The following is a 22483-nucleotide window of genomic DNA, read 5'->3' as shown; positions in this document are numbered from 1 at the left end:
GAGGAAGAGGTAGAGGAGAGTGGAAGGGAAGTCAATTTTATGAAGAAACAGACTGCTGCGTGATCTGTCCAAGTGAGAGGGATCACCTGGGAAACAGAAATGTAAGGGTTGCTGGTGAATAGCCCATCAAGGGTGTGTCCGGCTTTATGAGTGGGCTGATTGACAATTTGCTGTAGGCCAGCTGCTGTAAGATTGTTAATTAGCGCCGTGGTGTCAGGGTCACAGCTGGATTCTAGATGGAAATTGAAGTCTCCCAGTATAGTGAAGTGTGGTACTCCTGCTGAGACCTCAATTAAGTTGTTTAGATTGTTGAGAAATTTCAATCTGGACCCTGGGGGGCGGTAGAGCAGGATGCCTGTGAATGATTGTTTACCTGAAAGGTTGATAGTGAAAGAAAAAGCCTCACAATCAATTTGTTTAGCGTCTGTGACTTTGACTTTGAGGTGGTTTTTATAAATAATGGCAATTCCTCCACCCTTCCTGTTGGATCTGTAGAGTCTGCATACGCAGCAATTTTCAGGAGTAGCTGCTTTGAAGTCTGGACCTGAGGAGTCGTCACCCCAGGTTTCAGTAATGAATAGAAGATCTAGGTTGCGTGACTCAGTAAGATCCAGGATTTCTATTTTGTGCTTAGGAACAGAACGCACATTGATAAGTGCTGCTAAAACCTGGGGGGGGGAGGAATAGTGGAAAGGGTAGCAGCAGTACAAAGGGAACATTTGTCAGGACCTATAATAGGATTTGAGTGTAATAGATGTGGTACACGATGCGGCACATTTGCTGAAATGTTTAGTGCTCGGAGCTGGTCAGAGGTATATTTGAATACGCATGATTTATGTAGGATGAATGGCACGTCAGTGACAGAGGGGGGAGCCCTTGGCCCGGCCTCGGCGCGTAATCGTCGCGCTCGTCCGCTGCGCTTCCGGTGATTAAGCAGGTTATATGGAAGAGGAGGGGAGGCGGAGAGGGGGTGTGGCCAGCGCGAGGGGGCGTGTCCGCTGGGCCAGGGATGGCGGCAAGAAGTAATCAACAGACACCAGCGGCAGCGAGTGATCAGCTGGGCTGGATGTCAGTGGCTACAATGGCAACGCCGAGGGGTGAGTGAAGCTTAAAAAAACACAAGTCAGTCACACCACAATAAAATGTTATAGGGCTCCCGGCTTTCAGCCTCAGGAGGAGTTCTGTGAACGCAGCGCTTCGATCAACGCGCGTTTAAATACCAGGAGGGGGCGTGGCCAGCGCGAGGGGGCGTGTCCGCTGGGCCAGGGATGGCGGCAAGAGGTAATCAACAGACACCAGCGAGTGATCAGCTGGGCTGGATGTCAGTGGCTACAATGGCAACGCCGAGGGGTGAGTGAAGCTTAAAAAAACACAAGTCAGTCACACCACAATAAAATGTTATAGGGCTCCCGGCTTTCCGCCTCAGGAGGAGTTCTGTGAACACAGCGCTTCGATCAACGCGCGTTTAAATACCAGGAGGGGGCGTGGCCAGCGCGAGGGGGCGTGTCCGCTGGGCCAGGGATGGCGGCAAGAGGTAATCAACAGACACCAGCGGCAGCGAGTGATCAGCTGGGCTGGATGTCAGTGGCTACAATGGCAACGCCGAGGGGTGAGTGAAGCTTAAAAAAACACATGTGTAGCTGTTGATACACATGCTCTGCATAGAATATAAAGTTGTACCCTCAAGATGTGCTTCACCTCGGCTCCCCCATCTGAGGGGTGGTGTTGGCAGAGGCTGGCACATCCCCTGTCCTTACTTGGGGTTTCCAGCCAGTCTTGCCGCCAGAGTGGGGGTCCGAACCGGTGGGGGCCAGTTGCGGAGTACAGCAAGTGGCCTGGAGAAGCTCACAAAGGCGGCATGCCTTTGAAGCTTCCCCCTGCCCATCCTGGGGGAGGAGACCTAGCACTTCGCACAGGATGTGCATTGTTGCAGGCCCAGGAGAGCGGGGGGCTCTCCACCCAGGGGTCCGGCATCATGTCTGCTGTGTGGCAGCCTCTCAGACCAGACGTGGATTGTAGGTTAGGTTTCAGGGGCATCTCTAAGATGCCCTCTGGGGTGCTTTGTACATTAAATCCCACGCTTTGTACATTAAATCCCACACTAGCATCAGTGTGGGTTTAATGTGCTGAGAAGTTTGATACCAAACTTCTCAGTCTTCAGTGTTGCCATTATGGTGCTGTGGAGTTCGTGTTTGACGAGCTCTCAGCACCATATACTATTAAATGGCAGCACTGCACTTACAGTGCCCAGGAATGGACCTGGGTACTGTAGGAGCACAGGGTTCATGATCCTGTGCCCACACCACTGGCATAGGGCACCCAGCTAGAGGGGTAGCTGATGTATGCCAGGGCAGTGTAGGTTGTGGGCATGGCACACAGGGATGTGTGCCATATCGACTCTTTGTTTTGTCTTGTACCCAGACAATCAGCCTGCAAGGGCAGTGTGTTTGTGTTAGGGTACAGGGCCTCAAAGGGTGGCACAATAAGTGCTGCAGCCCTTAGAGGTCTTCCCTGGTCACAAGGCCCTGGGTACATAGGGTACCATTTAACAGGGGCGGACATGTGGCCAGGGTTTGCCAATTTGGGTTTTAGGTCTTAGGGAAGGAACATAGGCCCTGGGCACCTGATTGGCAGGAGTCGAGGGCACACTCAAAGTACATTCAGCAATTCAACAAAAAGTGGAGGCATACCATGCAAGAAAGATGGCACTTTCTCACACCTTGGTGCTGTTCTAAAATAGCAGAGGCACTGATGAAAGATTGGAATGGGGAATTCCCCCTTGATGGTCCCGAAACAATGCACGAGAAAACTTCCACAACATTTAATCAACTTTTTAAGAAAGCCCCACAGATTATAGTAATAGGCTAATCCATTTACTGAGTTGCTGTTAAATCTTAACACTCACATGCATCCATGACATCACCACAGCAACATTTGATTAAGCATGCAAGGCCCTAAATGTGTATGTTCCTTGTCACATATGGGCTAGAAACGTTATCCTTGATATACAAGTAATTTCATAATGAAAGTTACTTACCTGTGGGAGAGAAAGACTTGGGCTGGGGAGCCTGTAACAACGCTGGACGTAGAACACTTCTCTGCAGTTCTTTCGGTTTCTGGCTTGGAAGGCCTATGCAAGTTATTTGAGGGGAAATTAAAAATGTTTAACCACACATGTACAATGCTCTAATTCTTTTTATCTTACTCAGGTATCATTTTCAAATGCATTATTAAGATATTTATTAAAGTACGAGTTAATTAGCTTCGGTAACAATATATCTGGTAGAGACGCTGTCTAGCTGCAGATTCCTCAACTTAGAATTATCCCTAGGCGTCAGACTGGATCCGGAAAATCTTTTGCAGAAGCACCTCTGCGCGCCGGGGGACGGCGTCACATGACCCCGCCCTGACGTTGTCCACGGACGCGACGTCAGCGAGGACATACAAGTCCCTCCCGGTGCGCTGACGTCAGTTTTCTTCAGAGAAACTTTCCCGCAGCACAACACGGAGCCACCAACAAAACTGTGAAAGTAGGGGAACAGTGTGCAAAGAAGGAAAAATCCGTAAAACAAAGAGATCGGATGATGCATAACATCATCATAAAGGACAGTGTCAGACACTGTATACCAATAGACCAAGAAGTAAAGGCAGAGCATCGCTCTGAGAAACAACCCCGCAAAGCGAAGCGGAGACCCTCCCCAGAGGCTAAGTAACAAGGGAAGAATATCCCGACAGACAACAGAAAGACTGCCATTACAATGCAGACCTGTGTCGGCCAACAAGGGTGGAGCACAGGAAAAACAACAATCCACTGCGAGATGACATTACAAGGAATGGCGCTTTCCCCTGTAGAGATCGAAGGGCCGAGGCACAGCCCAACAGATCCCAAGGAAGGCGACTGCAGAGGCGACAAGAAACCCTAAACCGGAGGAGGGAGGGAGGGAAAGAATAGGAGAAGACCCCACACTGGAAGGACCAGAGTGGAGGAATACAGAGAAAGGGAAAAATAAATCCCCTGTGAAGGTGAAGCGAAAAGCACTGCTGCACCGGAAGAGAAGCCACCCAGAGGGAGGCGACTACAGAAGGCAAAGTCTGAGAGGCTCGCACCAACTTGAGCACCCTGGATGGAGACCAGCACCAACTGAAAGGAGGCAAGGTGGAGAACCCCACCTGGAATGGTCATCGCAGAACGAGGAGGATGGGTGGGCGTTAAGGAATCTGCGGCTAGACAACGTCTCAACCAGATACATCGTTACCGAAGGTAAATAACTCGTACATCTGATAGAGACATCTAGCCGCAGATTCCTCAACTTAGAATAGATACCACAGCCATACCCTAAGGGGGGAGGTGGGCCTGCGACAGAACAACAAAAAGTGCCAGAGAGCACTGAGCCGGCAACAGGGTGACTGACTATAAGGAAAGCTGTGGCGGAGCAGCCAATCAGCAGACCAAGCAGCTCGGAAGAGCAAAAGACAATGGGAGCCAAAGGCACCACAAGACGACCCGAAGGGCGCAAGACCACACCCGTGTTTATGCGGGATGGAATAACGGCACTAGGCCATATCCCAGAATGGAAGAGAGAGTTCATAATGAAGGAAGGAAGAACTACTCCCAGAGCCCAATGGTGCGCTAAGTTGGCACCAACCAAAATCTAAAGGACAATATGGAGTGACATAATCAGAGCCTACCTGGCGGGCCTACGCAAGGGAGGCCGGATAGGCAGGAGGCGAAGGGCAAGAGGCAGGAACTGAGCAACGTCCCAGAAGCACAGGCGTGAAACATAAGACACGCCAAGTGCAAAACTCAGTCACAAGAAAATGTAGTTAAGACGAGTAAGGGACTGCCCATCAAGGCAACTGGAAGGCCAAGGGGAAGAACGCACCCAAAGGGAAACAGAGATGCAGGGCGCAGCACCCGGGACGACCCTCAGAAGAGGAACTGTACCGCAGGCACACCAGACACTGATAAGGGTGACACCAGAAGGAAAAAAAGACACATCTGAAGGATGTGTCATCTGAGGCACCAAAGGTGCCTATAGGAACTGTGAATAAGTGCACGCAGAGCTGTGGACAACAACATCAGAGCCCCAGAACCACCACCTCTGACCGGGAGGAGAAATGCACCCCCACAGAAGAGAGGGACTGTTTAGTACATGAACTGGACAGACAAGACCCCCAAGAAGAAGAGCATCCAGAAGGAGGCGGCTAACCCCAGGGAGCGGAACCATGGGAACCGTTGTTGCCGAAGCAGCATGGAGAGGAACCAAAGTGTACTATAAAACGTGCAAAGGAAAACGCCGCCGTGCAGAAAGACGACAAACCTGAGTACAAGGCACTTGCCGTGCAGAATGACGGCAAACCTGAGTCCAAGGCACCCAAGTGCTCCCTGAAAAACAGGGATATAGGACCAGACCTCGACAGATCGGTGGAGGCGTATAAAAAGGGTAGCCAGTGGTCAGTAACATGCAGGTATATATAGAAAGGACGAGCCACAAGACCAACGCAGCTGCAAGCGCTATAGCAGGAACTCGCCTAATGCACCAGTGGGAGGGTGGCAGCCTCGGAAGAAGCGTGTTGAAACACACTGAAAATAGTTACAAGGAAAAAACCTCTAGAAGAGGAGTATGAGACACACACACACACCAGGTGCAAGCAGGGCACAGCAAACCGCACATACGGTAAGATAAGGATGCAAGGAGACGGGGGGGGATGACCCAAAGGGTCCTCCATGACTACCTGACGCGGAGCAGAGCTATACAATAGCATACAGGTACCCCACCTGGGGTATTTAACACCCCTACGAAAAAATAGGGGAACACCTCTTAGGGTAAACCACAGTCAGAGGTCCACACACGAACACCGCCACTGTCTGCTTACTGTCAGCCCGAAAATGCACAGTCCAACTTGTGGACGCTGAATGAAAGTTGCAAAAAGAAAGGAGGGGTAGCCACCCCAGGATAGGACGACCTGAGACCTGCCAAGTACAGGCCTATGGTGGGGGGCGAAAGCCCGCAAGGAGGCGCTGAACCGCTGAGTCGTGGAGGTATTAAACAAAAGGACCCCATCAAAAGGCAGGTCAACAAGGCGCTCCCAAATATTCTCCGGGAAGATGCCATCCCGCAACCAAGCATGGCGGAGTAGTGCAACAGAACCGGCCATAGCCCGGCCTAAGGAATCTGAGTTATCCAGGGCCGACCGGATAGTAAATTCTGCAAGATCACGTCCGTCACGGATATGACGGAGGAGGTCAACACGAGCTCCCTCAGAGGGGGAAGAGAGAAGAGACTCGGCAGAGTCCCAAAGGGCAGAAGTAGCCTGAGCCAAGACACGCACTGTATTGAGGGAGCAAAGAGCCGCGCTAGTGGAGGCGAAAATATTACGACCCCATTACTCCAGCCATCTATATTACGACCCCATTACTCCAGCCATCTGGACTCTCGGGAGGGAGGAAGCAGCAGCGGAGGCAATGAAGGAAAGGCAGCTTGCAGAAACAAGCCCCTGAACGTCCGGATGAATAAACAAGCAAACTGGATCGTTTGGGGCAGGGCGGTGGCGGTGCATGATGGAACGAGCCACCGGATCACCCGACGCTGGCGGAACTCAGGTCCCCAGAAGGGCATCATAAAGGGGGGCTTAGAAAGGCAAAAGCGGCTCTACATTCCCCGAACCGTGGAGGAGATCATCCAACAGGGGGTCGATAGGCAGGGGAACTGAAGGAGGCTGCATACGCAGAATGCCGGCAGCCATGGAAACAACCCTCACAAACGCAACACCAGCCTCAGTAGCCCGCCGAGGAGGGGACAGTAACTCATCCGTGGGTGAGGGCTGTAAGCCGAGCTGCCCACTCCAAGGAGATTGTCCGGTAAACGGAGGATTAGACCAATGTCCAAAGGGAGGAAACCCCATGGACGAATGAGGATCCTGAAGGGGCTCGTGAGGAGGCGGAGAATCCGCCAGAACCACAAATTCCAAGGGAGGAAGAGGCAAGGACAAATCCGGCGTTGACTGACGTCGGGGTGACGCCAAACCTCCTCCGGAGAGGTGTTGATGATCCGGCGTCGAGGCGGCGTCAGGGCGTCCTCGTCCGGCACCGAAACGGCCTCGTCCGGCACCGAATCGGCCTCACCCACAACAAGCACAAGTTCAGAGGGATGGAACGGAGCCGGAGAGGCAAGTCTACGGCTCCGGACCGGCGCCGACTCAGCTTCAACCACAACAGGCTCAGACTGCGAAGCAGGGAACAGAGCCGGAGAAGAAAGTCTACGGCGGCGGACCGGCGCCGGCCTCCGCAGAGACAGCCGCCTGTACGGAGGGCCGAGGGGGACTCTGAGACAAGCTGTGAGTACCAGCAACCACATGCGACGCCACAGGGAGCCTCACTGGACTATGCGGCGCGGTAGGGGTGTTACGGACCAAAGAGGGGGGACCCAGCCGGGCCACGCCCTGACGATGCCATACCTCCATCATCCCTAGAGGAAAGGGGCTCAATCGGCTCTGGGGGCGAACCCGCCGGCGAGCCCACCGGAGACACTGCACGCAGCGGAGGGTCTGAGGCCGCCCCAGGGAGAGGAGGGTACAGAAGAGAGGCCTGAATGGCCGCGGCATAAGCCGCCATTTGGGTCCGAGTTGCCCACACGCCAGGAAATGGCGGATAGGGGAGGGCCGACTCTTGGGGGCACACGTCCGGGAATTAGCGCCCCCTTCAACAGGAGGAAGGGAGGTCGATGACCTTGGCGCCAGGACTTACCAGGAATGGGCGAGCGACGCACACGGGAACCAGACGGCGACCAACGTCGCAAACGGAACCCTCCGCCACTGGGACCTGCCACCAAAGAGGAGGCCTCCGGCCGAGAAGACTCCAACCGGGACAGGCGAGTCGAAAGTAGTTTCATCCAGCGCTCTCGCCGGGACTTCGGCTTGAGTTGTTGGCAGGCGTCTCAGTCCTTCGAGTCGTGGTGTTGGCCCAGGCACCACATGCAGATAAGGCGCAGGTCCGTTGCGGACATTTGCCGTGAACAGGAGGCACACGTTTTAAAACCCAAAGACAACGCATACTGTTCCAGACGCAAAACGTCAAAAGGGGCCTGAAAACAGGCCAGAGGAACCACATATTCCGGAACCGCGTTGCACGCGGAAAGAAGGAAACTGACATCAGCGTGCCGGGAGGGACTTGTATGACCTCGCTGACATCACGTCCGTGGACGTCACGGCTGTGTCATGTGGCGCCGCCCCCGGCGCGCAGAGGTGCTGCTTAAAAAGATTTTTCGGATCCAGTCTGACGCCTGGGGATAATTCTAAGTTAAGGAATCTGCGGCTAGATGTCTCAATCAGATAAAGGGTGAAGATTACATTTATTACATCATCGGGTAAAAGGAAAATTAACCTAAAAATAAGCAAAACTGACCTACAAATATGGTGAAAAAACATGCATGTAAACAGTTCTCAATCAAGGGATCCTTCCATGAGTTATAACATGGGAACAATTTAATGCTGCCAGGCGAGGCTTTAAATAAAATTTTAAAAAACTCACAAATGTAATAAGTTTCCTAAAAAACTGTTTATTCTTCCTTCTAGATTTGCAGACACCATAATATATGGGAAAAGCTGCATTACCCAGGTTTACTGCCTGAAGACTTTTAATATGGTATGTGGCGCTTATTGCAGAGCAGCGAGGACAGACCTCAGGTAGGAATTTTAAATCAGTTCTTGCTTTTTACGTCGTATCACCTAAGCATACTTGATAAGTTTAGATTTCCTCCTCTTTTTTTCTTTTAAGGAAAGGTGCTCTCTTTTGTCTCCTCTTATGTCCATATAACTGTCACTGTATATGATATAGGTAAGCCACCACTACAGCAGGCCCTGCAGACCTAAGGCAGGGTGCTTTATATCTATGTGAGGACCTATCAGCATGAGCAGAAATGGTCCTGTGACATCCAGTTCAATTTCTAGATATTGTAAGTGAACTGGGAGGCCATCTTAAGGTATGTACTGAGCACTGGTCAAAGCGAGTTACCCAGCTTCATAATAGCTTCAATAAAACATATGGTGTTCGGAATAAAACACCATATATTAACAAACCCACCCACAGTTATTTCAGTGAGGGATTTAGTAATATATGCACCCAGAGGGCACCTTAGAAGTGCACCCTGAAAACCTACCAGCTACTGGTCTGTATACTGACCGTTTTTCACCAGCCTGACACCAGAGACACGTTTCTGACACAAGAGTGAGGGCCTTGGCTCTTGGGAGGTCCAAAACAAAGCCTGCTGGTGCAGAGGATGAGTACACCCCCCCGGATGACTTGCAGATTAGCATTCCAAGGCAGGGAAGCTTCAAAGAGCCCATTGCCTTTGGTACGCGACTAACTTCCCTCACAGGAGAGTATGCCACCCCCTTTGTCCTCTGGTACCTGGACAGGTGGGAAAATTAGCTATGCAGGAGGCGAGTTGTACTGCCAGGCTGGACAAATTTTTAGGTTGACCAGCTGGAAGTGAAGAAACGCGTTACTTACCTGTAACAGCAGTTATCCAGTATTGGTGTCTTTCATAGATTCACATGCCTGAATCATTCCCCGTCGTCGAGACGGGAGCCTCCGGTACATAGAAAAGTAATGTCCTTATAGACATACATAGAGAAAAATAGGCCTAAGGGCCTCCCCTTAGTGGCCTATCCTTGTCCTTATGTAAAAAGGACCAACCTCTTAGAGCCAGCCAATCAGCTATCACCTCCCTCTAGAACCTTCCTGACAGGAGCCTCAGTCTCTCAGATTTTCGTACGCACTAAGCTAGGTAGGCGTAATATAGTTAGAGAGAGAGATGAGTCCTTCCAGGGGAGGCGGGAGGGTTGCATGTGAATCTATGAAAGACACCAATACTGGATAACTGCTGTTACAGGTAAGTAACGCGTTTCTTATCCAGTATTAGGGGTGTCTTTCATAGATTCACATGCCTGAATCAGAGTAATCAGCAATACATTATGCACATTTCTGATGTAATCATGCCATATAGCCATTTTAGATAAAACACATATTACTATGCGAGTTTAAAACATTGGCATACATCAATACAATATATAAGCAAGAGATGTGCATTCCAGGATGGCGGGATGTTGGAAGGCTCACCTCACTGGAATAGATGGCGAAGCACCGCCTGGCCCACTGCCGCATCCTTCGTAAGCTCAGCATCCAGGCAGTAGTGTCTGGAGAAGGTGTGCGGTGACTTCCACGTCGCCGCTCTACATATGTCCAAAATCGGCACTCCAGCGAACAGTGCTGCTGATGTGGACATCGCTCTGGTGGAATGCGCTTTCACCCTGTCTCTCAAAGGCCGACCGGCCCCGTCATGGCAGAATGCTATCGCTGAGGAGATCCACCGTGAGATGCTCTGTTTCGTTAGAGGCATACCCATCCTTGGCCTACTGTAGGCCACAAATAGCTGAGATAACTTTCTGAAGCTCTTTGTTTTGTCTATGTAAAACTTTAGACACCTTTTGAGGTCCAGAGAGTGGAGCGTCCTTTCTGCTGCCGTGGTAGGGTTTGCAAAGAAGGAACGGAGAACCACCGGTTCATTGAGGTGAAAGTCTGAAGGCACTTTCGGTATGAATTTGGGATTTGTCCTCAGCACTCCCTGTCCTGTTTGAACTGCATGAAGGGCTCCTGAATGGAGAGAGCTTGAAGCTCGCTGACTCTCCTGGCAGATGTTAGAGCAAGCAGCAGAGCCGTTTTCCATGAAACGTACTTGATGGAAGCTCGATGAATGGGCTCAAAAGGGTGCCTCATGAGTTGGTTAAGGACCAAATTGAGGTGCCACGTCGGTGGGACCCGTCTAGGTCTTGGGAAGGACCTGTATAGTCCCTTTAGGAACTGTTTGATAAGCCTACTGGACCAGAGAGACGGGCCTTTGTAAGTCCTGGTGAAACGTGAAATGGCCGCCAGATGCACCTTTATAGATGCATGCGCCAATCCCGACTGTGCCAAGTGTAGTAGATATGGCAATATCTGTTCAGGTGTGATATGGAGTGGGCGCAGGCCTTTCTCTAAACACCATACGCAGAATCGTTTCCATTTGAGAGAGTAGGTTTTGTTGGTACTGTCCGCTCTCGCCTTTGCCAGCACGTCCCTGCAATCCTGCGGGATGTTTAAATGACAGAACTCTCTGTGCTCAGGAGCCAGGCCGATAACCGGAGCGATTGCAGGTTCGGGTATTGCACCTGCCCGTTGGACATTGTCAGCAGGTTCGGGTGCTGTTTCAGACGAATCGGTGTCCTGATGGAGAGGCGATGAAGATCCGAGAACCAGTGCTGCCTCGGCCAGAACGGAGCAATTAGGATCAGGGTGCATGGCTCTGCCTTCATCTTCCTGAGGACTCTGGAAATCATCGCAAATACGCTGAACCAGCCTATGGAAAAGGCATTTCCGAGTGACCTTGGTTGGGGATGCCAGCTTGCGTAGTTTGGGCATTTGGCGTTCTCCTGGGTGGCAAACAGGTCGATTCCAGGGACCCCCCCATTCCGAGAAGATTTGAGCTAGCGTATTCTCGTCGAGCTCCCATTCGTGGGAGAGGGATTTCTGTCTGCTTAGGGCGTCTGCAATGGTGTTGTCCTTGCCCGGGACATAGTCCGCCCTGAGAGAGATCCCATGGAGAACAAGCCAGTTCCAGATCTTTTGCGATTCGCGTGATAGAGTGAGCGAACGCGTTCCTCCCTGTTTGTTTAGATAGTGCATCGTCGTGGTGTTGTCCGTTCTGACGAGCACCTGGGAGTTCTGGATGCGTGGTAAAAAGGCTTACAGCGCCAGATGCACAGCCCTCAATTCCAGAAGATTGATATGGAGATGCTTCTCCTGATCTGTCCATTTGCCGCTTACTTGAAGGTCCTGTAGGACGGCTCCCCAGCCTTCCAGGGATGCATCGGTGGTGATCACCAGCGGTGCTGCTGGAAGCAGGAATGGCAGTCCTATAGACAAATTCCTGCGATTTCTCCACCATTCCAGGCTCTTGGAAATTTGCGGTGTTATCCTCACAATGTCTTCGAACGAACCTGTACTCTGCGTCCATTGGTTCGTGAGGGCTTCTTGCAATGGACGCATCCGGAGTCTGCAGTGAGGGATGAGGAGTATACAAGAAGACATCATTCCTAGGAGCGATTTGTAGGTGCGAACTCTTAGGGACTTCCTTGATGCCACAGCCGTGGCCAGAGATATTATCTTGTTTTTCCTTTCCTCTGAAGGGTATGCCCTTGCGCATTCTGTGTTCAAGGTCGCCCCGAGGAAGGTGATGCTTCTTGTTGGGGACATATAGGATTTCTGGTGATTGAGAGTCAATCCTAGATGTTGGAAAAGATTGGTGCAGGCGTTGGAGGATTTGGTTGCGCCTGCAGCTGAAGGTGCCTTTACCAGCCAGTCGTCGAGGTAGGTGAATACTTGGTGACCCATTTGACGCAGGAAAGCTGCCACAGGTGAAAGGCACTTGGTGAAAATCCGCGGAGCGGATTTGAGCCCAAACGGCAGGACTTTGAATTGGTAGTGCTGTCCTGCCACCTCGAAACGTAGAAACTTTCTGTGCCCCCTGAGTATCGGGATGCGATAGTAGGCATCCTGAAGATCCAGCGATGTCATGAAATCTCCTTTTTCTAGAATGCCCAGAATTTCTTGGATCGTCACCATCCTGAACGACTGACTCTTGAGGAAAGAGTTGAGTGCCCTGAGGTCTAGAATGGGCCTCCACTTCTCCTTCTTGCATATAAGAAAGAAGCGGGAATAGAATCCTTTCTCCCTCTGAGACGATGGAACCCGTTCGATCGCTCCTTTCTTCAACATCGCAGATATTACTCAGAGTAGCAGTCGCAGATGTTTGTGTGGGAACCTGCGGGGAGGGGTTGCAGGTGGGATGGTGGTGAATTCCAGGGAATGGCCGAATCTTATTAATTGAAGTACCCATCGATCTGTGGTGATGAGATGCCAATTTTTTAGGAAATGGGTCAATTTGCCTCCAATCTTTGATGAGGGAGATAGTCGCTGGACTGGCTGGAGTAACTGGTCACTGGCATCCGCCGGTGCCCCTCTTCTGGTTTTTGCCCCTGAAGTTTGATCTCCCATAAGAAGCCTGACGACCTTGTTGTTGTTTCTGCTGGTACTGGGATTTATTCTGGGAGGAATACGAGTTCCTATTCTGATAGGATCCCCTATAGGAGGACTGGCCTCTGGACTTGTTGCCTCGAAAGGACTGATTCCTTGCCTGTAAAGTACCAAGCGCTCTAGCCATATCAGTGTCCTTCTTGATAGCTTGGAGCGCCTCGTCAATTTTATCTCCGAAAAGGTGTTGGCCGTCGAAGGGCATGTCCAGCACCTTTGTCTGCACTTCCTGCCTGAACGATGTTGCCTTCAGCCATCCCTGACGGCGCAGGACTGCAGCTCCAGCCAGTTTGCGAAAGCCTGTCATGGCCACATCTATGGCACAATCAATGATCTCGGCCGCCGAGGTTTGGCCCTCAGTAAGTAGTGCCTTGACCTCCTCTGGAACTGCACTTGGCAGCTCCGCTAAATAGGGGGCTATATCTTCCCAAAGTTGGCAGTTATAACGCCCTAACAGGGCTATGGAGTTGGCCACCTTGATGGTCATTGCCGACGTAGTTGAAAACCTTTTACCAATCGTGTCCAACTTCCTGCCTTCCTTGTCTGGTGGGGCGGACAGAGGAGAGGAAGGGTTTCGAGAATTCTTCTGGGCCGCCTGGGTTACCACCGAATCCGGTTTCGGGTGCCCATTAAGGCAAGCTGGCGCCGTGGATGGAGCCTTGTACTTTTTATCCAGGCGTGGAACAACCGCAGGTACGGAGGCCGGCGTCAGCATCAGTTTCTTTCCCAGATCCCAGAGAAAGTCAATAATGGGGATTGACTTAGTCGTCTTCTTTGTCTGCTCCTTGAAGTCATGCAAGAAGCACTCAGTCTCAGTCGATTCCATCACCATATGAAACCGCGTCGCTGCTCTTTCTACTATCTTATGGAAACCGCCAATATCCACTGGCGGTGAATCTGCTTGGCGCGGTTGCGGGGAAGGTGGGGAGGAGGCCACATACTCCTCTTCCTCATCCTGATCCGTCTGGTCTTCCTGGACTTCCCCCTCTTCCATCTCTTCAGCCTCCTCATCCGACGACTCTATCACTTGAGGAGGCACTTTCTCCTGGCGGACCTGGGTAGTTGGTCGTGTTTGAGTTGGGGCTGTCTTTGGTGGATTTGTAGTAGGCACCGGGCCCCCTGTCTCAAGCGCCGGTGATTCCGGGAATCGTTGTTTGTAGTCCCGGATAAGGTATTTGAGGTCATTAACAATCGACAGGGGAAGGCATACCATCGGGGTGACCTCCGTGCGAACCTGCTCCCGGACAGGGAGTTCCTGGTAGCTCATCTCCTCCTGTTCTTCGTCCGTGCTCAGACATTTGACATGCAGCTCAGAAGGGGAAGTAGCCTGATTCAGGAATTCTTCTTCAGACTCCTCACTCTGAAGAATCTCCATAGGCAAATGTGTTTGCACCTTACTTGGAGACGTTGTTTCTGGAGTAATCTGTTGCCTTGTCAGCTTGCCAGATCCAGAACCTTGTACAGGATCCCCTGCCGTCATCCGTGTTGTTGTCGACGGTGGTAGGGTCATAGACGACGTTCCTACTAGTTTAGATTTCTATGGACGACGACGAATCCCCCGTCGACGATACCCTTGTCGACGGCATGGTCTTCGTAGACGGTGTCCCCGCCGACGATGTTTTCCTCGTCGTCGAAGCCTTCGTCGTCTGAGTCGTCGACTCCCCCGTCGACGGGATAATCTTCGTCGTCGACGAGGTCTTGGACGTCGACGACGGCTTTAGCAGTATAATAGATGAAATAGGTGTACCTGCTGACGATGATGAAGGGGTGGTCATCGTCGACGAGAAGACTGACGACGCAGTCGTCGTTGACACAGTTGTCGTCGCTGTGGAGACATGACCTGGCGCCCCAACTCTTTTTTGCGCTGAGGAGGTTGTCGCAATTTTGCTGGCCGACTGGGTAGGCTTCTTAAAAGTCTGAGAGTCCTTGTCAGACACTGAAGATCTTGCCTCTGAAGACTTCTTGTGTGCCTTCATAGGAGGAGTGTCTGAGGGGCCAGGAGATGCAACTCTTGGCCTCTTCAGGGAGACTTGAGCGGTTCTTGAAAAGCTTTCCTCTGAGGAAACCACACTCTCCCTGTCCTTAAGCCTGTCCAGCCAGATAAGCAGACAACCTTCTCTGTCCCTCAAGGTCTTGTGAGGGAAAGATCTGCATATTTTACAGTCCTTAGGCACGTGGTCTGGATAAAGGCAATATAGGCAGAGGTCATGTTTGTCATCCACATGGAGCCTCTTCTTCCCACATGAAGAGCAGGCCCTGAAAAGGGCTTTCTTCTGGGATTCCGACATGCCAGAAGTTTTAGAAGAAAGAAATCACTCACTGCAGTAAGAAGTGGCCTGAAGCAATCTCAGTTCAAGTCCTTGGAGAAATAAGTCACTAAAAAAGTGAACAATCTGGTTTGAAAGAAATCCTGAGGAGAACTCAGGCTGGAGACTCCCTAGCACAACGTGCGGTGGAAAATCTGAGAGACTGAGGCTCCTGTCAGGAAGGTTCTAGAGGGAGGTGATAGCTGATTGGCTGGCTCTAAGAGGTTGGTCCTTTTTACATAAGTACAAGGATAGGCCACTAAGGGGAGGCCCTTAGGCCTATTTTTCTCTATGTATGTCTATAAGGACATTACTTTTCTATGTACCGGAGGCTTCCGTCTCGACGACGGGGAATGATTCAGGCATGTGAATCTATGAAAGACACCCCTAATACTGGATAACACAACATTAGAAATCCCACCATATTGTGTGTGGTGGAATTAGGAATTTTGAGTCAGGGTGATGCCAACTTTCCAAATGAAGTGGTCATTTAGGCGGTGTAGTGACCCCAGAGGTGAGTAGCCCATTGGCTACTACCCTCAATCCCCTTAACGCCCCTAAATTGAGTATTTAGGGGACCCCCGGAAACCACGAGGAGTGGACAAAGAAGACTGCTGACCCAAGAACTGAGGAGCATGACTGACTTGGCGCCAACCCTGCCGGCCTACCTGCTGCACCCGACCCTTATGGAGCAACTGACTCGTCCTGCTGCTGTGCAGTCCTCAAGAAACCCAGAGGGCAACCAGCGCCTTGCAAACTGCCAAAGTAACTCCCTTGCATTAGGGGAGCTACTACCCTGGAGCTACCAAAGACGTAAGGTGCGGTCCACTGAGTTGACGCTCCCTGGCCAGCCTAACGCAGCAGCTCCCAAGGAAGAGGACCCCATGCTGACAGTCGAATCTGTCCTCCCGCTAAGTTAGGACCAACCCGAGCTGCACCAGACCAATACCCTGCATACTGGACCCCTTGCAGCAGTCAAGGCTTCTTGTGTCCAGACCAGACACCAAGGCAGAGGAAGACCGAGTGGCCCAGCTCTCCTGTTTGCCCCTCTTCTGCAAAACAAAGACCAAGACTGTCACCGCCGCCACCAACCACCTCAAAGCACCTATGCACCTGAGCTCCAGAGCCTGAGTCCAACGGAGGTTCCCAGACACAAATAAGCTAAGCCCATGCTTGGGTTTGCCCAGACTGGACTTCCAGTCGCCGACTAAAGCCTCTTTCTGCAGGCCCCCTCCAATCGTGAGACTCCTGCACCAAAATCCAACGTGTAAAGACGTCACTGCACCCGAGCCCCACAGCCCAGGAAGAAGTGGACCAAGGGTGTCCCTGTGTTCCGGAGGATCTCAAGGACTGAGCACCCCTCTGGATTCCACCGGACTGGTGTCCCAGTTCCTGCTTGTCTAGCTGTCTAAGATTACTATACAGCAATGTAGTTTTGTAATGACCTTTCCAGGCACAACAGTGTAAATTTTGGGAAAAGCGTTTTCAAAACCTGCCATCTCCATTTACAACATCACAGTATCATGTACACAAATAATTTAGCATTCATGAATAAAAAGGGAAAAACATTATGTAAAAACAACAGGAAGGCAACAATGCTGAATAACTAGCATAACTACTAAAGGAGATTTCTAGTAAAAAAAAACAATATCTCACCTGCACTGGGTGCCTGGCCATGAATAAGCAATGGAGGTTTTAACCGAAATACACTGCTCTTTTCTTCTGGAAACAAAATTAAAACATTGGATACTCGGTTACAGATTGCATGAAACAAAACATGTAAGAATAAACACCATGCCCTTGAAACTGTGCACTTTACCTCCAAAGTCAGTTTCTTTTTATGAAACAAATAGCGAGGAGTAGGTTTTATATTATATTAAAGTACTGGATACATTTATTTTGATCAGTGGTTCATGTTACAGCAGTTACTGCAACCATCAACATGGTTTAACTGAAACCAGGACGGAAATCAAGCATACAAGAAATATTGTCCAGAAGCAAACAGATCTTCAAGAATCCACATTATCTGCCAGCCTTTTTAGAGACATCCTTTACAATTACTGAATCAGTAATTGTCAGCTGAAAACCAAAACAATTATACAAGCATAGTCAACACTTTAGCGTTAAAACAAAATCTTTAAAATGTTACAGCAGCTGAATCCATTTTAAGAGTCCGATAATATTCAACTGCCAATTAGGCCTTGAATTACTTGCAGGTTGGTTTCCTTTAATGATTGTGAAAAGCGAACGAAAAATAATAAATGTAAACAAATACCCAAAAACAAATATCACACATGACTAAGCCTGGAATTAAGGATCTTTGGCCAAGATAAAAGTTAACAGGTTCTTTTAGAGTGCATTTTGGGGTTCTAGAGAAACTAGAATCTTTCAAAGTAACAGTACAGAAACATCACTTCTATGAAGGTGCTGCTTAATGTTCTTTCTTGTTTTTCATATTCACAGTTAGAAATAGAAATGGAGCTTAAATAGTGTAGTTTGTTTTTAAGCTTCATCAACTTTTACTTGGCCGTAACAAAATATCAAATAGAAGTTGTGAAAATATCCTTTTCCGTGAAAAACAATTATCTAAAAAACACAAACCCCAATGCTAATAGTATACCACTTTCACTCTTAGAAACCAGCTACTTTCCGCTGCCATAGGCAGTCTTTGCTGTGGACCCTCGCCATTGTTTTATTGCCTATCAGCTACCTTAAACCTATATAAATATCACATATACCACATGCATACATAATAATGATTAAGTACATTTTAGACCAACATTTCAAAGGTCCCTTGCAGGTTCACTAAGTTTTTTTTTTTTTACTATGAAGAAGTTATATTATTATTTATTTACATTTATTTTTGAGTAACTGAATGCAACATTACTGCTGCTTATAAAACATTTTGTAGGCAAAATAGCATTGTAAAGGTGATTTTAGAACATCACCTGGAATGACAAGACAGACTATATAGCAAAGCGAATATGCCCGGTCCTGACAAGCAGGAGTCTACCCCCCCCCCCCCCCCAACGAATGCAATCGCATGAATAAATTAAATACAGTAAGAAGGATAAATACTACCATCTCAAGTTGGCATGCATATAGTTGATAATAGTAACCAAAACGACCCATTCCACAAAATAATTAACAACAGAACATGAATTTAAAGTAGAAATGAAAGCAGGGATCAGCTCACCAGCCCATATGCCTGCGTGGGCTGCTTTTTGACAGGATGTGCAAAAGTAAAATGCGGTCGTTAGCAAAGAAGAGAGCCAGTAACTGAAGTGGGCTGACAAACTGCCACCATGCTGTGGTGGAAGGAAACAAAATATAAATTAAACTCCAACAAACTAATGGATGGAGGGGGCTAATAGAAAAGCCCTGTATACACAGAGATGCATTTTTATCCTGAGTTTTTTGGGGGAAATTAGGATGGACAAATGTCTAATGTGATATATATATATATATATATGAAAGCTCAAGGGTTGCCCCACGTGTGAGAGGCACTCGATTCACAGCGCTGAGGTACAAGCCCTTCGTTCAGGTATGGTCGGCTTGCGTGTGCAGGAAAAAATTAAACAGTGGTTCCACGCCGAACGCGTTTCGCATAAATTAAGGGAAAGGTCCGGAATGCACACATTTTCTCCTGCGTCCCTGCTTGAACTTTACTGGCATAATTTCAGTTTAAACGCAAACTTATTTTTACCCAAAACACCAGATGTGCACCCTGCATTCTCTTTACAGCCCAAAAACAATGAAGTATGGTTTGATGGCATCCTCCCTGAAGTCCGACAACTCCTACGGCACAATTCTTAGACTGCCTCTCTCAGCCTGGTTTCCCTCCTGCTGAAAGCCTGTTTGCTCGTTCGCATAGTTAGAATTGAGCTGTCTTCATATGGTGTTGAAAGGTGTCGGAAGAATTCCCAGGCAATGGAGTCTTGTGATGGTCTCGCCTGCTCCATCCATCAAAAACTTAGATTGGTGTCAACTCTCAAATAGTCCGCAGACATCCACAAAAGTCAGAGTAAGTCCTGCCCTCACTGCTAGGGGTGCTATGTCCGTGATCTCTTCACTTGAGCGGACCCTGCATACATTTAAAAAGTTGAGTTAGGGTTGACCAATTCCCACGACCCTATTAATTTTTCTTTTTGAGTATAGAACACTCTGGGGTTGATTATTTAATCTTTTACATTTCTGTACAGCTTCCAAATGCACCTATAGTCCGCAAACCTTATTTCAAGACTGTGGACGCTAACACATCAGATGGCAGCGAAAATTCATGGTAGTTTCATGGTCCACAGACATCTCACAGCGAGTCCCCGGACTTGAAAACCAGTTTGTTGACTATTTTAGGTGCATGTAATCCAAGTATCGCACATGTAGTCCACGAACAACGGTGCTTTTTTATTTATTTAAGTTTTTATGTCACTTAGAGGTGCATTGAGAGACTTTTCTGGTGGTTGGAATGTTGGCTCCAATCCCTTTACATGTTATTTTTTTTTAAACTATTGGCGTTTCTCAAGGCGGCCTGCAATGGCAGCTAAAAGGGATTTTTTCTTGTTGCTAGTCAATCATAGCTCTTTGGGTCTGCAGACTAACCTTTACAATGTGGTTCCAGAAAAGTGAAATGGGAAAAAAGGTTAATTTGGTTTAATAGGAGGCCTCCGTTTCTTGGAAATTAATTAATGAACGTCTGGGGACCTTGTAACTGACACAGACTAAAATTGCAAGATCTACAAAAGTAATAATCCTTACAAGCCTGCTCAGAAACATTCATAAAAATGTGAAAATATCAAAACTACTGTACAAATGTATAGCCATCCAACAAAAGCATACTTTTGGAGTAAAGTTCTACTTTCATTCACTCAGAAGTGAAGGCTTTAGGCAATACAGCAATACCACCAAAGGTGGAGGTCTAGGAGTTGAACTCAGACCAATTTGCCATTAAAAATCACGTGTGCAAAGTGACCTTCCGCCTGACCCGCAGGTTTTGTGAACATATGAATAATAATAATTCCTCATTTGTAAAGAGCAAACTTATCACCCTAAGGGTATCCAGTCGCTGGGGGTCTGTCGGGGAGATTAAGTGAACTATTGCCCAGTCACATGATGCCAAGCTGAGCTGCTGCCGGCGATCGAACTGTGAGCCCTGCGTTCCGGAGTCAGCCACTCTGGCCGACGTGCCACACCTCTCCCGTACGAACTGACGGGCAACTGTTCTAGGATGCTTAAACCCAGTGGAATGCACCCGCAGTCTTTCAGAGAGCTGCTTAATAACTAGTATGCCGCAGATCTTAATAGAGAGGACTATCCACCTCAACAAGGTCTTGTGCTGCATACGCTTCCCTCTCTTTGAGCCAGAGAAATCCACAAAAGGCTGATCATGCAAGCCCTCTTAGGGTCAAGACTATGAAGCCTGTCCTACACGTTTTAGGGGTGAGGCGGAACAAAAATGCTGGCAGAGTAATAATCGACTAGCCAAAGTAGGAGGAAGTCATGACCTAGGTCTCAGTACAAGTTTGTCCAGAAAGAAGACATACATTAGAGTCACTCAACCAGCACCAAAGTAATAAAAAATGTTTTTAATACAGTGCAGGAAAAACAAATATGAAGAAAATGTGAGAAAAAATGTGCTTCTTTCATTTTTTCAAACATTGTTTTTTTACAATTTCCTGAATTGGGGACACAGTTTTTTTTCATGAGAAAGATATCAAGGATGATAAAATCGTGAGCAAACTGGTGGGAACCTGCCAGCAGCTACTCTGGTGTTGCACACGTGAGATACTTTCTCATTTTTTCTCACATTTTTTCTAACATTTTCTTCATATTTGTTTTTCCTGCACTGTATTAAAAAAAAAATGTTTATCACTTTGGTGCTGGTTGAGTGACTAATGTATGGCTGGTTTTTTTCACCTATTGGGAATTATTAAGTACTAAGTTGCATGGCACTGGGGATTTAATGATAGTTCATGACAAGAACTACTGACGTAGGAGTAATAGATTTATACATTACCCTGCCAGCAATACCTTGTAATCATATATGGAATATGCTACTTACCAGTATGCATCTGTTCTTGGCATGTAGAGCTGCAGAGTTGTACACTTAGCATAGATCGCCATCTGGTGTTGGGCCCGGATTTTTGCAGTTTGTTTTTCTTCTTGGACAGTCTTTGGAAGTCACGAGTTTGGTGACTCCTCCTTCGGTCCGTACTGCGCATGGGCTTCGGCTCCATCCTCAGATTGTTTTTCGCCAACAGGGAAATGATGGAGCGTAGTAATAACAGTGAGAAACCCATGTGTTGTATCTAAATAAGATGTACTGGAACGGATACAGGTAGCCGGGGAGGCGGGTGGGCGTGTACAACTCTGCAGCTCTACATGCCAAGAACAGATGCATACTGGTAAGTAGCATATTCCGTTCGAGGCATATGAGCTGCAGATTGTACACTTAGCATAGATTATATAGCAGTACCCAACCTTAGCGGCGACCACCGGTATCCGTTGCAGCTGTTTGAAAAAGTGTCTTTAGTACAGCCTGGCCCACCCTAGCTTGCTGCTTGGAATGCACATCTACACAGTAGTGTTTTGTGAAGGTGTGCGGTGTAGACCATGTGGCTGCTTTGCAGATGTCATCTAAGGGTATATTCCCTAGAAAGGCCATAGAAGCCCCTAACTTTCTTGTAGAGTGGGCTTTAGGAGGAACAGATAATGTTCTCTTTGCCTTTTGATAGCAAATTTGTATGCATTTTACAATCCACCTAGCTATCCCTGATTTGGAAATGGGGTTGCCTTTATGTGGTGGAGAGAAGGAAACAAACAATTGTTTAGTCTTCCTGAAGGGTTGCGTTCTTTGTATGTAGTATAGCAACGCCCTTTTCACATCAAGTGTGTGTAAGGCCCTTTCTGCAACAGATTGGGGTTGCGAAAAGAAGACAGGTAATTCCACTGATTGATTGAGGTGGAAGGGGGAAATGACTTTGGGCAGAAACTTCGGATTTGTGCGAAGTATGACCTTGCTGTGATGCATTTGTATGTAGGGTTCCTGTAT

General features: G+C 48.7%; 1 protein-coding gene across 6 annotated transcripts in view; it reads right to left on the bottom strand.

Annotated features, from left to right (window-relative positions):
* Window positions 1-22483, bottom strand: part of RANBP3 (RAN binding protein 3) — a 324639-nt gene that overhangs the window by 213607 nt on the left and 88549 nt on the right. For all 6 annotated transcript variants that reach the window (XR_014971945.1, XR_014971946.1, XR_014971944.1 and 3 more), the window contains 2 exons: window positions 17092-17157; window positions 3038-3130 (listed from right to left, as the gene is read on the bottom strand). Coding sequence is in view for 3 of the 6 variants with exons in the window: in XM_085637083.1 (XP_085493209.1) it covers window positions 3038-3130; window positions 17092-17157 (159 nt within the window). In the remaining 3 variants the exon portion in view is untranslated. The remainder of the gene's footprint in view (window positions 1-3037; window positions 3131-17091; window positions 17158-22483) is intronic.

The sequence above is a fragment of the Triturus cristatus genome, chromosome 12 (genome assembly GCF_964204655.1).
Source record: "Triturus cristatus chromosome 12, aTriCri1.1, whole genome shotgun sequence".
Classification (NCBI taxonomy): Eukaryota; Metazoa; Chordata; class Amphibia; order Caudata; family Salamandridae; genus Triturus; species Triturus cristatus.
The sequence above is the reverse complement of the archived record's forward strand: the minus strand, read 5'-3'. Positions and strand labels throughout refer to the sequence as shown.